At 32.1% G+C, this 15,497-nt stretch overlaps 2 protein-coding genes across 5 annotated transcripts; both read left to right on the top strand.

Moving 5' to 3' along the window:
• The first annotated feature begins 4,118 nt into the window (after positions 1 to 4,118).
• On the top strand, positions 4,119 to 9,462 carry LOC100808044 (flap endonuclease 1-like). Of its 4 annotated transcripts, XR_001382915.3 has the most exons (19): positions 4,119 to 4,277; positions 4,367 to 4,483; positions 4,601 to 4,659; positions 4,798 to 4,857; positions 4,972 to 5,025; positions 5,152 to 5,200; positions 5,311 to 5,358; positions 5,477 to 5,542; positions 5,615 to 5,665; positions 5,993 to 6,112; positions 6,187 to 6,271; positions 6,392 to 6,473; positions 6,942 to 7,056; positions 7,200 to 7,256; positions 7,354 to 7,400; positions 7,497 to 7,551; positions 8,145 to 8,332; positions 9,058 to 9,151; positions 9,256 to 9,455. XR_001382915.3 is itself a non-coding variant. In XM_006588416.4 (18 exons), exons 1-17 carry the CDS (start codon positions 4,266 to 4,268, stop codon positions 9,127 to 9,129), a joined length of 1,149 nt encoding a protein of 382 aa, XP_006588479.1. In that variant the 5' UTR covers positions 4,119 to 4,265; the 3' UTR covers positions 9,130 to 9,151; positions 9,256 to 9,455.
• A 1,617-nt stretch (positions 9,463 to 11,079) lies between these two features.
• Positions 11,080 to 14,042, top strand: LOC100817475 (germin-like protein). Its single transcript, XM_003535971.5, has 2 exons — positions 11,080 to 11,899; positions 13,050 to 14,042. Exons 1-2 carry the CDS (start codon positions 11,773 to 11,775, stop codon positions 13,592 to 13,594), a joined length of 672 nt encoding a protein of 223 aa, XP_003536019.1. The 5' UTR covers positions 11,080 to 11,772; the 3' UTR covers positions 13,595 to 14,042.
• The last annotated feature ends 1,455 nt before the right edge of the window (positions 14,043 to 15,497 follow it).

The following is a 15,497-nucleotide window of genomic DNA, read 5'->3' as shown; positions in this document are numbered from 1 at the left end:
ACAACAACATTGTTACAAGCATGAGGTTGAAGGTTTTCAAGTAGATGGAAGATCAAATAAAAGTAACTTTGAGTAGATTCAATGCTTTATTGTGTGTCATTCCAAAGGCCTGTCGCTGTCCAAATTTGCTTAGCTTTTTCACAGCAAATAAAGAGGTGTCATTCATTCTCGTAGACATGATAACAAAAACAACATGAAGGGGAGTAGCTTACTTCTTTGGAAAGGAACCTTTGACGTGTAGGCAAACAATCCTTGAGAGATCTCCACACAAAATGTTTGATCTTGGGAGGGATATTCAAACTCCAAACGGTTGACCAATTCCTATTTATTTTCAAGTGCTCAGTTTGCAACAAGTTATCCATTATGCAGTGGCATGATGTTCTGACAGTATAAGCTACATTTTTGTGAAAATTTCCAAATCAACTATCTTCAACAAGATTTAGGAGTGGGATGGATCGAATGGCAATAACATCTTGTTGGTTGAAGATATTTTCAATAAGGTTATCTCACCACTCCTGTGTTTGGTGATTTATAAGATGACCAACTGTAAGGGAATCAAAACCTAGGGGAGAAGGAGATTCAACATATGAACCATGAGCTGAATTGAGCCATGGTTGAGACCAAAGATTGAAGGAGACTCCATTTTCAATATTCCATTTCATATCTTCCTTGACCATTACCTATGAAGCATGAATACTACGTCAAACGTAACTTGGGTTATTGCCTAACTTGGCATCCAAAAATTTCCCTAAGGAAACTATTTAGCTTTGACCGCTTGTGAAACCATAGTATTTTGGTTAGTGATTAATCCCCAACCTTGTTTCCCTAACATTGCAATATTAAAAGCATGAAGATGTCTAAAACTCATACCTCCATAATCTTTTATCATCGTCAACTTGTCCCAATTTAGCCAATTGATGTCCTTCTTAGAATGAGAATTCGATCCCCACCAAAAAGAATTCATCATCTTCTGAAGCTCATCTTCAAGAGAGGTAGGAAGGAGAAAAATACTCATGCAAAAGGGGAGAATGGATTGAGCCATCGATTTTATCATGATCTCCTTACCAGCTTTTGATAAGTTTTTGGAGGTCCAATGGCTGATTCGCTTCCATAATCTATCCTTGATGAAGCAAAAAATCTCCTTTTTCCTTCTACCAATAATAGATGGAAGACCAAGATATTTCCTAATGCCAATGGTTTTAGTAACACCCAAGAGAGAGTAGATGAATTGTCTGGTGGTGTGAGGGGTGTTGGAACTGAAAAAGACTTCTGATTTCTGGAAATTGATTAATTGCCCTGATGCTCTGTCATAAGTATCAAGAATGTCCTTCAAGATAGATGCCTCAATGGCATTTGACCTACAAAAGAGAAAACAATCATCAACAAATAAAAGGTGTGTGAGGATAGGAGATCCTATACACACTTTGATACAATGGATGTCCCCTCTGCTCTCATATTTTTTAATCAATGAGGAAAGGCCTTCAATGCAAAAAATAAAAAGGTAAGGTGACAATGGGTCACCCTGCCTTAGCCCTCTTTCAGAAGTAATTTGTCCAACAAAATCACCATTGATCATCACAGAATATTGAATAGTTTGAAGACAGTCTAATCCAAGCTATCCACTTCTCATGGAAACCCATTTTTTGAAATAGACAAAAGAAAATTCTAGCCAACTCTATCAAAAGCTTTACTGATGTCAACCTTTAAAGTCACTTCTCCAATTTTCCCTTTGGATTTATATCTCATGTGGTGAATGATCTCAGAGGCCAAAATAACATTGTCTAGGATAGAACGATCCTCTATAAAGGCTGATTGTTCAATAGAGATACATTTGGGAAGGAAAGGCTTTAAAGGACTGACAAGGACTTTTGAAATTATTTTGTAGAGGACATTACATAGGAATATTGGCTGAAAACCAAGCATATTGGCGGGGTTGTTATTTTTGGGAATTAGGACAATGGTAATGTTGTTTACCTGGGGAGGGAAATGTCCTATTTCAAGCCAGGTTGTGCCATAGTGAAAAATCTCAAGACCATAGAGATGCCAAACGTTTTTGAAAAAAGTTGGGTTTAGATCGTCTGAATCAGGGGACTTGTTTGAGTTCATCTGAAAAAGTATTGTCTGGAATTCCTCAATAGTAAAAGTAGCAAGTAATGACTCATTATCATGAGCAGAAACACAATGAAAAATATTATTAATTATTGATATAAAATCATTACAATTATTTTGAGCCCTAAAAAGATTCATAAAGTATGAAGTGACCACATCACATTTTCTGTCATGCTCATGAACAACAATGTCATCATCACGAGAAAGAGAAGGGATAAAATTATTTTTCTTCGCGGAAAATGTTAAAGAGTGAAAAAACTTGGAGTTGACATCTCCCTCATTCAATCAGAAATTTTTTTAACGTTACCGCCAATAAGTTTCTTCTTGAGCAATTAGAGAACCCAATTTATTTTTTACCTCCAAGAAGGAACCAACATCTTGATTATCATTTGAAGCTCGTGCAATCTCCAATTCCCTTCTAAAAACTTCAATTTGATCACGAAAATTCTTTCTTAGCTTGTGCCCCCAGTCATTCATCTGCTTAGTACAAGAATAAGTTTATCAAGGAAATTCTAGGATAAAGAATTAGACCAACCTTCCATCACTTGAAACTGCTGTTATGCACTCTAAATCTTGTCAATTTCAATTTTTTAAAGGTAGGTGTAACTATATTCTTCTAATGAGTTATTATAGAAAGTTCATATCCAACTTCTAATAATTCATTCTTTAATTGGCATAATATCATTTATGTGTCATCATATGACTGATATTTCAGTTATTTGTTAATTTTGTTGGGTCTGAAATTCTGATTCTCATAAACATTTAATAACAACCATTTAATTAAAATTAATGTTTCAAATTGCATATTTAATTATAAAGCTTACATGCTTTCTATATATATATATATATATATATATATAAAACAAGAGATTCACAATTAAATTTAAATATTCTCATTAACTTCTAACTTAATTTTTGTCAATGCTAGTCCAATGATTTATTATTTAACCCCTATTTGTATTGCTTCTGTTCTCAATATTGAAATAATGAGTTTTTTTTTGTCAAAAAAAAAACTTTTAACTTAATTTCCTATTTATTATTGTACAAACTGAGAGTATAGTGATAATTTTTATATTAAAGTTATATAAACTATCAAATTATGATTAAAAATATAATATTACTAATATTCACTTAAAAGAAAGGTCTTAAGTAAATTATAAATAGATTGTAAAAAAATTAAATTATCAATACAAAATAACAAAATAAGTGTCCATTTGAGTTCTATCTAACAAGAAAATGCTATTTTAGAAAAGTAGTAATGAAGGAATTTTTTACAAGCATTTATAATCTATTTTATTTAAGAACTTAAAAAAAAAAATTAAAGTGCAATTAGTTTTTGCTTTTTTTTTTTGTATTCCACGTGTTAAATTTAATATTAATTACACAAATTTTCAATAAAGAAACTTGGAAAATACTAATATATATATATATATATATATATATATATATATATAGTTTTTGGGCCCTATTTTTTTTTACATATATAAATTTTTATTAAACCTTATTTTTATTTAAAATTTATATATGTAAAAAATATTATTAGATCAAAATTATTATTAAATTTTTTACATTATTAGATTAAAATTAATTGTTACAGAATTTATTATGTAAACTTATATGTGTATTAAATATACATTAGAAATTTTAGTATTATATATAATGATGCTAATTATTTTTTAACATAATTGAACTATTAACACAGTTGATTAGAACGTTGTATTAATAATTCGTATGGACCGCATGAATTGGTAATTTGTACCAATATGTAAGGTAAATCGGTATAGGTCCATACGGATGGACCTTACAGATTGTTAATTCATAAGCTATATAAATAATAAAAACAAAAAAAAAAGAAATGAAGAAGAAGTAAAATAATATATATATATATATATATATATATATATATATATATATATATATATATTTTTTTTTTTTTTAAAAAAATATATTAGGTGTAAAAGAAATTTAAATGGTGTGAAAAGAATAACCCATGGGCTGAGAAGAGTACAGCACCAAAAAACCATATGGATGACTGAGGAGTGCGCGGGAAGCAGTTGGTTCTCTTCATTTCTCGTTCTTCTTCTGGCATCACACTTACACCACTCTTCTTCCCTTTTCATTTTCTCTGCGAATTCCTATTCCCACACACATCTCAAATGGGTATTAAGGTGTTCACTTTTTCACCATCCTATCCCTCTATTTCTCTTTCAAATTATCATTCTCGATATTAATTATGTTAATGCCGATTGTTTTTTAGGGTTTAACAAAGCTTTTAGCGGACAATGCCCCGAAGTCCATGAAGGAGAACAAATTCGAGAGCTACTTTGGTCGCAAGATCGCTATTGACGCTAGCATGAGCATTTACCAGTTCCTTGTCAGTGCTAATCTTCACAACACATGACGTAGTTTCAATTTCAACCATGATACTAATACAGTGTGATTATGTTAATAACTTAATGTCACATGTTATTTGTCTTGGATTTTGGTGCAGATTGTCGTGGGAAGAAGTGGAACTGAAATGCTCACTAATGAGGCTGGTGAAGTTACCAGGTATATGCAGTAATCTCTTCATAGGTTGCAATTAGATAAGCTTAATTGTGATTCGTTGTTTTTGTTTCAGTTTTTTAATTTTTATAATAAAATGTGAGTCACTTTGTGTGATGATGGTGTTGGTTTTGTATCTTGTAGTCATTTGCAAGGGATGTTTTCGCGGACAATCAGACTTCTAGAAGCTGGGATAAAACCTGTGTATATATCTATATATTTTAAATTTATTAAATATTTCTTTTGTTGGAACCCTCTGCAGATGATTTGTTCTGAAAATTTTGTATGCTGATTTTTTTTTCTAATGCTGGTTTGCAGATATGTTTTTGATGGGAAGCCACCTGATTTGAAGAAACAAGAGCTTGCCAAACGGTATTTAATATTTTCTGTTATTTCTTGAGAGTTCTAATTTTTCTTTTGGGTTGGGGGTTTTGTTTTATTATATAATTACTTATCAAAAGCTTGCCAATAATGCTTTTCACACTAAAATTGATACAGTTACTCCAAGAGAGCTGAGGCTACTGAAGATTTGTCAGAAGCCTTAGAGGTATATGCGGAATTTGCTATTGACTTTCCTCTTTGGTTCCTTTTTTGTGTGTAATTTCATTTTTTAAATCAATATATTTATCCCCGGGTTGCTTTTTTCTTGTCATTTAGACCGCCAATAAGGAAGACATTGAAAAATTCAGTAAACGGACAGTGAAGGTGGGTTTCTGTTTCTTAGGCTCATTTATTTTTTTTAAAAGTTTTGCACATTATGGATAGAGAAAGAAGCATGTTTTTTTGTGCATGCTATTGAGGCCATATCTCCATATTCTTGCAGGTTACAAAGCAGCATAATGACGACTGCAAAAGACTTTTAAGGCTCATGGGAGTGCCCGTTGTTGAGGTGACATTGCATTACTAAAGTATTTGTTGTACATTGTGTTTACCATTTGTTTAAAGGCTTTGGGTTCTACAGGCACCCTCAGAAGCAGAGGCTCAGTGTGCTGCTCTTTGTAAAGCTGGAAAGGCAAGTTCATATCTGTTGTGTGTCACTTGTTTTATGAACTGGATTCTTGAAAGCTAAAATTAAAAGATTATTACTAATCCTTTTTAAACAGATTTTATGGAAACAAAAAGAAGAACAAATTTTGCTTTATATTTCTACCACTTTTTCTTATAAAATCTGTTTAAATTTCAGTTATATTCTTCCTTTCTTACCTTTTTCTTTTGATAATCCTTTTAATTGGCAACATTTCCTTCAAATAATTTTATCAACTCATTCCTTCAAATTAATTGGCAATATTTCCTTTATTATTATTCTATAGAATTTATGTTGAATTTTTATATATTATAGGTTTATGGTGTGGCTTCTGAAGACATGGATTCCTTAACATTTGGAGCTCCTAAATTTCTTCGCCACCTAATGGATCCAAGCTCAAAAAAAATTCCAGTGATGGAATTCGAAGTTGCGAAGGTCCTTGTAGCGTTCAACATACTTTTGTATTTTTACTGTTTGATCTGCTCATTGTGGTATTTATTTGGTTTCAGATTTTGGAGGAGCTAAATATGACCATGGACCAATTTATTGACTTATGCATTCTTTCTGGCTGTGATTATTGTGACAGCATTCGAGGTATATTTTTAGCCATTTTTATTTGTATGATGCTTTGTCTAAGTTTGGTTTTATGATTTCTGTATGAACTCTATGTGCATATATTTATATAGTATAAATGATAAATGATGTGTGGTGCAGGGATTGGGGGACTGACAGCTTTGAAACTCATACGTCAACATGGCTCTATTGAAAATATACTGGAGAACCTAAACAAAGAGAGGTTTTCTCTTTTTAATTTTATTTTGAAAATCACCATTTCTTGTGTATGCAATTTTACATGTATTAATCACATTACGTAAGTTTGTGGAATAAGGTTTACATGTTTCTGTGTTATGTTTGTGCGGTATTACCAATTAGACATCTGGCCCAGATATTCTGGTCCTTATAAGTTTAATAATAAAGTTCATTTGTATAACAAATGCACTATAACTACTTGATCTTGTAATGTATTTATATCATGATATATTTTATTAGTATATCTTATTTTAATAGAATCAGTTAGGCATTATTAGGTTTTATCAAGTGATTAATATCAGATTAATACTTCCTGTTGACACTAGAAATGCTTACTTAGTGTACGGATTCAATTAGCCTATCTAAATGCTCCTTTCACATGCAAAGTTCATGATTTTTAATTATGGTTTGGTCTTTCATCCTTGGAAATACTTATGTGAGTGTATTGGTTCAGGTACCAGATACCCGATAATTGGCCATATCAGGAGGCTCGGCGGCTTTTTAAAGAACCATTGGTCATAACTGATGAAAAGGAACTTGATATTAAGTGGTCTTCTCCAGATGAAGAAGTAATAACTATTCTCTTTGAGAACTTCAAATATCTTTTCAAATGCACATGGATTCACATATTGACATACATATGTTTGTTGTATCAATATATATTATGTTCTTTGGCAAGATAACTAGATTGTATTATGTTGCATTCTTACAGGGGTTAATAACATTTCTGGTAAATGAGAATGGCTTCAACAGGGATAGAGTGACTAAGGTATGTAGAGCTCTAAATAGTATTATTATGGACTGCTTGAGTAGGATTTCAATTGCCTCTTCAGAAAACTTTAAATGATTTTGTATATGAATGTTAGGCAATAGAAAAAATTAAAGTGGCAAAGAACAAGTCATCACAAGGCCGGTAAGTGATTCTTAAGCCATTGGACATGAGTGTTTAAACCTTTCTCTTATCTTGTCCTACCTAACGCCTCTTTTTTTCTCTTTCTGAAAACAACAGATTGGAATCATTTTTTAAGCCAACAGCAAATCCATCTGTACCTATTAAACGCAAGGTATGTGACCATTATGTCTATCATCTCCACTAGATGTTGGCATCCAGTATAATTTGAATTTTGAAGAAAGCCTGGAAAGTTCTTCACCAGAACTTTTGTGGTCAGACTTTGGGTTGGCTGTGATTCAGTTATTCTGTTTTTATCCCCAATTTATCTGCCTGAAATTAAATCATGAATTATTTTTCCTTGCATTATTTTCATCCTCGTATGATTTTATATGGATAATGAAAAAACTCTTCCATTTCATGAAAAAGTCTCATTAACATAATTTGTGTTATAAACAACATTAAGTATAACTTTTTGAAATCTGAAATACAAATATACACTATATTCATGTATCGAATGAGACTTTGTTTTTTATGACGATGAAAGCAACTGAACACCAAGCAATATATTTATCCTATCATCTTCACCAAATGTGGATTCGGACTCTTCAGCCCCCTTTTTCGTTCCCATCTTTTTTTCACTAGTAATTATGGGAGGCCTTTCCTTCCAAATCAGAGAAAAGAACCAAAAACAGGAATCTTTTCCCCATATTTACTAGAAATCTTAAAGTTGACATGCTAGATAATTTTGGCTACACTTAATGACAGGAAATTAAATCCATGCTTAGATCTTTCAAACGTGCAATTGAGCATAAGATGTTCTCTGTGCAACCTTCTAACTGGTCAAGGCCCATGGTTTTTGGCAAGTTGAGCTTGCCAATTTATAATCTGGGTTCCAAGCTCCATACCTTTTGTCTAGAGGTGTCTGCTTTGGTGCCTGAAGCTGAATATCCATGGTGAACCTCCAAAGTCATTCTGTGCTTATGCATAATCTATATTTTAGTAACCAACATATATAAGTGTTAATTTGATTACAGTTACTTTGCAGAATGATAAAATATAGCTGTTTACAACCTGTTCTGGTATTAATAATTCTTCCACTAATTTTTAATGAGTAATTTTAAAAACGATGTCAAGCCTTCTTACAATGCTCAAGCCATATTTTATAACCAAGTGTATAGTGTATAGCTCTTACCTTTGATTTGTTGTTTGTGGCTTCACTTTTAATTCCTTTAGGTTATGGGTTTGTGGATCTTGTTAGTGTGGGGTGAGGAGTTAAGATTTTTAATTTGAGCACAGGTGATGCTGTACATTGATGAATTGATGATATAGTTCAACATGGACATTAAAGTTGGAATTACATAGTATTTTGTGTATAATATGATCAATTGACATCCTACTTGTACTTGAGTTGGCTACTTGAAATACTGATCAAAATTTTAGGTTGGCTACTTGGCAAAGCTGCCCTTGATCTGCTTTAGAAGCACCACATTGAAGCACCATCTCTCAAAATATCTTCTGATAGTAACTAAACTAACAAATGCTGCTTTTATGTTAAGATAAAGCACTCAACACAAAATACTGGAAGCAGTCAAAGTACCCAAGAGCAAATTACTATTCTGGTTTGGAAAGTCCATGCTTTGACAATTTATTTATTTATTTTTTGTTTCTTTTTGGATAGGAAACACCAGTGAATAATGCTAAAGAAACTAACAAAAAGACCAAGGCTGGTGGTGGTAAGAAGAAGAAATAGTTGGCTTTGTGTCTTGACAAAGGTTAGAGTTCTGGATGTCTTTCATCACCTGTTTATGTTACTGTCACTTTTGCATGCTCACATCTGTGACTGTGCCTCTATTTTCCCCTGGTTTGTCGCCGTTAGCATGAAGGAGGATGGATTCACAATACTGATGCAGTCTTCCAAATTGTAAAATATTAATGTGAGGTAGATTTAATGAGCTTGACTAACGTAAGCTAGAGTTCTTCTTCTCATAGAAGGACAATTTGAGATACGGTACTTCATTTGACAGATACTCAAAATCCTCCTTTCCTGAGTGTAATTTGACTTGTGGTTTCCTTTCCTGCTGCATCGCATGACTATTTCACTGGCTTTTGTCGGTTCTGGATATTTTCACGCACGCACCCAGTTGTTGTTGCCAGTTACTGGAAATTTAGGTTCTGTTAGAAGGTTCTAAATATCTAGTTATGTTATTTATTTTATGAGATTCCATCTACCTTCAATTTGTACAAGCCTTTATCCAACATACACCCAAAATGTTTTCAAATTTTGCCGATGCAATATGGTTGAAAATTAAACATCTCTTGGGGCTGGAATATCCAAAACAATAAAGTAGAAAAAGAACTCGGGAGGAATAATGATGCCACTACAACAAAACAAAATAATGAAGAAAGATGGACGGGGCTTGATCCCAAAATAAGCTAAGTCTATTTTTTTTTTTTAATTTTTTGTTTTGATGGCGATTGGCAGTTAGTGAATGTAATAACGTAAATGATAAGTCATTACTTTTCCGTTACTCTAGAAAACTAGCGAAATATTGTTCATCGAGTTGTTTCTTTCTATTATTTCCACAAACAGAATAATAGGAATGATAAGCCATTACCTTAAATTTTAATCTGTTGCTGGAAATAATTGAACATTTGAGCAACAACTCCCAATAATCGAGTGTGCGCCAGCTCTCTTTCGAGCATAAAGGTGGGCATGCCGATATTGAAGTTTAGTTGGAGGTTCGTAATCTCTCTTCGTCGATGTTATTATGATTTTTCTTTTCTTTTTTGTCTCATGAGATGTTTCCGCACTTTTTTTTTTTAATGTGGACCTAATTTGAGTCATTTCCGTTAAGCAAACCCTTACAGGGTAGGTATAGTTTACCAACTGAATTACAACTAATTGTTTTTGCCAAAAACATATCATTTCATTGTCGAAATTCTCGTAAAGGAAGCATTATGATAAATTTCTTCCTATTTACGAAGTCGACTAATATAATTGATAAGCTCATATTTGCAACCAAAAAAACCTTGGACATGTTGATCTGTAGTAGTCATGCAGAAACGGTTATAAGCAAGCAGAACCAACTCGGAAAATGCCAATATTTTATTACGAAGAAAGACAACAACAATTAACAGTGATTTAAGAGGAAAAAAGTCCAATAATTAGAAGAGTAGGTTTGAACTTGGAGGGTTATCCGTGTCTTTATCTTGGCTCAGCAGAGATTTATGTTCCCAACAAACACACCGTATCAATACTTTTCTCATGCAGTGCCAAGCCAGAGCTCTTATTTCATTCGAGGTACGAAACGCACAAGAGAAAGTCACAAGTCACCTCCACCAGGGCCACCTCCATTACATTTTAACTTGTTCATCAACTTTATGGGCCAAGACTTCTTGAGATTCTTTGCATTTTGGATAAGCTTTTAGTAATTAATGCGAATGAATTGCCAATTGTTTATTAAAAATAGAGTTATATAGATATTGTCCCTCTACTCAACCCTGTATTAAATTTCAAGGAATAGCAACATCATCGACAGGAAGACAGCTATATACTCAGGATGCGAGAACGAAATACGAACTAATGATGTAAAATAGACAAACTGAAAGACAAGAAATAGTCACTAGCATAGATTCTAATGTCACACTGCCAATAAAAAATGACAAAAACTTAAGGATGTGTCTTTACATTCGTAACATTTATTAGCATACATCTGAAATTAATAGCTACAGAAGGGAACCATTATTTTTACAGGTAAATAATAAGGAAAAATGATATTTGTACTTTGAAAGATTATTGAAAAGATGGGAAGACCAAGACCATTCCTCTCTTATATTCGTTTTTAAAACTTTATTTACACCACATATCTAGTGTGAGCAGACGTGTGTTCATCTAACATGCAAGCATTATCCTTAACATACATTTGAAGCTCACTGATTTGATGATAAAATTAATTCTAAAAATACTTGGAATTTCCTATATCAAGGAAAGCAAGGTGTCAAAACTTGAAAAGGGCCTAAACCAAAACTGAGGCCCGAGGATCAGGCCTCTGGGGCCTTTGTGTTCCTTTGCTTTGGGTTTGGCATGATCCATCTTCTTAACTTTTCTTTAAGTTTAAGAAATGGCACGCGTGACCAAAAAAATATGAATAACAACCTCGTTTCCTACTTTAAATTCTCACACTATTCTTCTTTTTCCTTGTCAACTGTCTTGCTATAAACACACAAAACCCCACTTTTGATTATCCTAAGACTTCCAACCAACTAGTTCGCTTGTTGATTTCTTTTCATTTCCATTTCGTCAACTTATTGGCTACCAAAGTCTCTTGTGGCTGCCTCCTTAGAGTTATAGTGTTATAGCATTTATTTTCATTTCATAAACACTCATCATATTATGGCTAACCATACCATGAAGCTGGTCAACTTGCTGCTTCTCGTGACTTTGGCTCAGCTCTTAGCCACCGCTATCTCTTCAGATCCTGACCTTCTTCAAGACCTCTGTGTCGCCGACCTTGCCTCAGGTTCTGCTCCTTTTACATCACTCCATTCATTTTTTTCTTCTTTTCTAATTCTATTGATTATACGGAGTAGAAGAGTATGCAAATTTTCATGCATGATGCATCCAACAAAGAGTAAGGACATGTTTGGTTTTCAAGTTGGGAGTGCCCTTAAAATAGTTCAAAAAATAAAACTGAAAAAAATCTCTCGTTTGATTTTCTACTGGAGCAGATAAACTTAGTTCTGCCTCAATTTTACATCACAATTCTGTTTGAAATAGAAAAGAATGTAGTTACTTTTGCGAACTCATAAAATTAAGTTCATTAAAATTTAAGTTTCCAAACTTTAATCTAAACATGAAATAACCAACCTGGAAAAGAATATCTCTTCCCCCGCCCTTTTTCTTTTACCAGTATTATTTTTTCTTCCCCTTTGAATAATTAGATTTGATCCTTTTTCTTTACCCTTCTATTTTTTTTCTTTCTTTCATTTGGTTTTCTTTCAACCATGTTAAATCAACATCATTCTCCAACACATACTCCTACCAACTACTTTGGCTTTGCTTTTTCCTGACTCCACTGTTTAATCATTTTAACACTCGGATAGTATTCCAACTTACATGATTAACTTTTATTTGTCCCTTTCCTGTAATTATCATTACTTTATACCACACGTGAATAGTTCCTTTGATATTATTTTTCTAAAAACAACTTCAGCATTGTCCATAATTCTTGCATATTTTTCTAGCATTATTGACAGCAAGTGCAATTCTGTATGGTAGACACTTCTTATTCTAAATAAAATGTGGCACGAAGAACTTTAATTTTTATGTACCATTAATATAATTTTTTTATACCATTAACTAGTCAGAAGTTATAATTAATAAAACTTTTAAATTAAAATAATTATTATAAATGTTAACAAACATATGTCATATTTTATGATTTGATAATAATGTATATATTCTATTTACTTTAGTGATAAATAACATGAAAAATATTTGATAGACACCTATTGTGTTATCCAATATCTAGAGAAAGAATAAAAAAAAGAAAAAATATAAGTATAAAATAGGATTTATAATTTGATAGGAAGAGAGTTGTTGATGAGATTGGTATTTAAAAGGTGATTTGTGTATCATTACTTAGTAGCTGTGTCTGTGATCGAAAATAGGTGTGAAAGTGAATGGATTTACCTGCAAAGAAGCAACCAAGGTAAATGCCTCAGATTTCTTTTCCAACACACTAGCCAAACCAGGAGCCACAAACAACACCTTTGGTTCCTTGGTGACTGGAGCCAACGTTCAGAAAGTCCCAGGACTCAACACACTCGGTGTCTCTCTGTCAAGAATTGACTATGCCCCAGGTGGCATAAACCCCCCTCACACCCACCCACGTGCCACTGAGATTGTGTTTGTCCTTGAAGGCCAACTAGATGTGGGGTTCATAACCACATCCAATGTGCTCATATCAAAGACCATTAACAAGGGTGACATATTTGTGTTCCCAAAAGGCTTGCTTCACTTCCAAAAGAACAATGCTAAGGTTTCTGCTTCTGTGATTTCAGCCTTCAATAGCCAACTTCCAGGGACACAGTCCATTGCTACAACCTTGTTTGCTGCCACTCCATCTGTTCCAGACCATGTCCTGACCCAGACCTTCCAGGTTGGAACCAAGGAGGTTCAGAAAATCAAGTCTAGGCTTGCACCAAAAAAGTAAAAAACACCTAGGTGGTTGGTTAATTTGGCTTGTCTTGTATCTTGTAGAGGATAAATTATTACATGATACAAGATCACATGATCCTCATCAATTTTCACGTGACATTTTATTAATTTTTTTATAAATTAAAAAATATAATTACATGTCACATGAAAAAATAATCAGATCAAATAGTCTTAAACTATGAAATAATTTATGTTTTCTGTGAAGTATTCTTTTACCCTCTCTTTTAATATTTTGTCACTTTACGATTCATGGTTGGAACAACTCATAAAGGGGAAGAATATGATCAAATGGGGATCGCACATTCATTTGTTTTAATAATTTAAATTTGAAAGATGATTGCATGGTTGGTAACTAAATTAGCCACCAACAGTTTGTTGACTCATTATTTCTTCCTTGTATTTATTCTCCTGTGAAGGAATAGTACAAGTTATTCCACCCCAAACTTTCACTTTCTTTTTCTATTTCTTTTTCTTTCCCTTTCGTATTTACTTTTCCATCAGTTAGGTTAGGCGAATTTTAAATTATTGAAGCTTCCTTGTACCAGAGCCACTAAATTGAATGTCCCAATGTGTAGGAGTTTCGTTAGTGCTTAACTTTTTAATACGTAAAACATATATAGGTAAATGCATCCCACTAGGACTAACTGGGTCAAATAACTCAACAGATTACGTTATCCCAATGACACAAACCAAATCTTAAATTAGTCTTTCGATTTGTACAAGTGGATTATTTGAATTTCTAAAATTTTAAAAGTTTTCTGTTATTCTTTAACTTTGTAAAACATTTAGTTAAGTCCATTTTATTATAAAATATTTAAATAAATGACCTTTTTAGTACAAAGTTAGACAAATAGAATTTTAAAATTTCCGAAATTAAAATATCTAATACATACAACTTGATGAGTGACTTGGGGATGTATCCATTTACCTTGTTTAACTTTGCATCCCATGAGAGGAAACAAAGTAGAATATCAACTTAGTTAATATATTTTGTTGACAATATTTTGCTTCAGATATGTTTTTATTATTTTCTGTAAACTTATTTAAATGACGGACATATACATAGGCACGGTATGTCAACTGATCTTAAATGACATGTAACAATAATTTTAATGTATGTCGTCATTAATAATAATAAGTGATAATAAAAAAGTTAATTTTATTTTTTAAATTTAAAAGTTTAAGAACAAATAAAAAAAACTAAATTAACTATATTTATAAAAAAATAAAAATATATTTTATCCCAGTATTTTTTCTTTGTAAAAGCTCCATGACTGTAACACAAACAGACATAACTCCTAATTATTGTGCCTGTGGTGTTATCCCACTGTAGTGTGATTCGAGTGAAATCCACGTTACTTATTTATATCCTTTAACGTATCTAAATAATTTCTTAAGTCATGTATTTTGTATTTCCCTAAAAAAATGTATTTTGTATTTAAAACATTCATTTAAAAATAATTACTACTTTAAAACTAATAAACTAGTTTGTCAAACTAAAATTATAAGCTAATCAAATAATTTATAAGCTACTAGAATGATTTATAAAACACTCAAATTATTTTAAATTTTATTTTCATCTCTTCATAAAAACCAAAAAAATGAAATAATAATTTAACTAAATTATATTTTCAAAAATTAAGGAAAACAACTTTCTTTAGTTGAGAAGAAAATAAAAAATAAATAAATAGGATGCATTTTTTATTAAGAGAGTAATGATAAGGAATAAAAAAACAAAATTTTCTACCATACTATTTCCTCTTCAATTCAAATTAAATTGTTTTTCATCTCTTTTCTACTCTTTATTTTTATCAGATTTCCTGGTTTTCTTTACTCAAAAAATAAAGAGAGGATAACATACTAGGCTAAATGGCTAATAATTCATTACTATAATAATT

This window comes from Glycine max, chromosome 10 (genome assembly GCF_000004515.6).
Source record: "Glycine max cultivar Williams 82 chromosome 10, Glycine_max_v4.0, whole genome shotgun sequence".
Taxonomy (NCBI): Eukaryota; Viridiplantae; Streptophyta; class Magnoliopsida; order Fabales; family Fabaceae; genus Glycine; species Glycine max.
The sequence above is the reverse complement of the archived record's forward strand: the minus strand, read 5'-3'. Positions and strand labels throughout refer to the sequence as shown.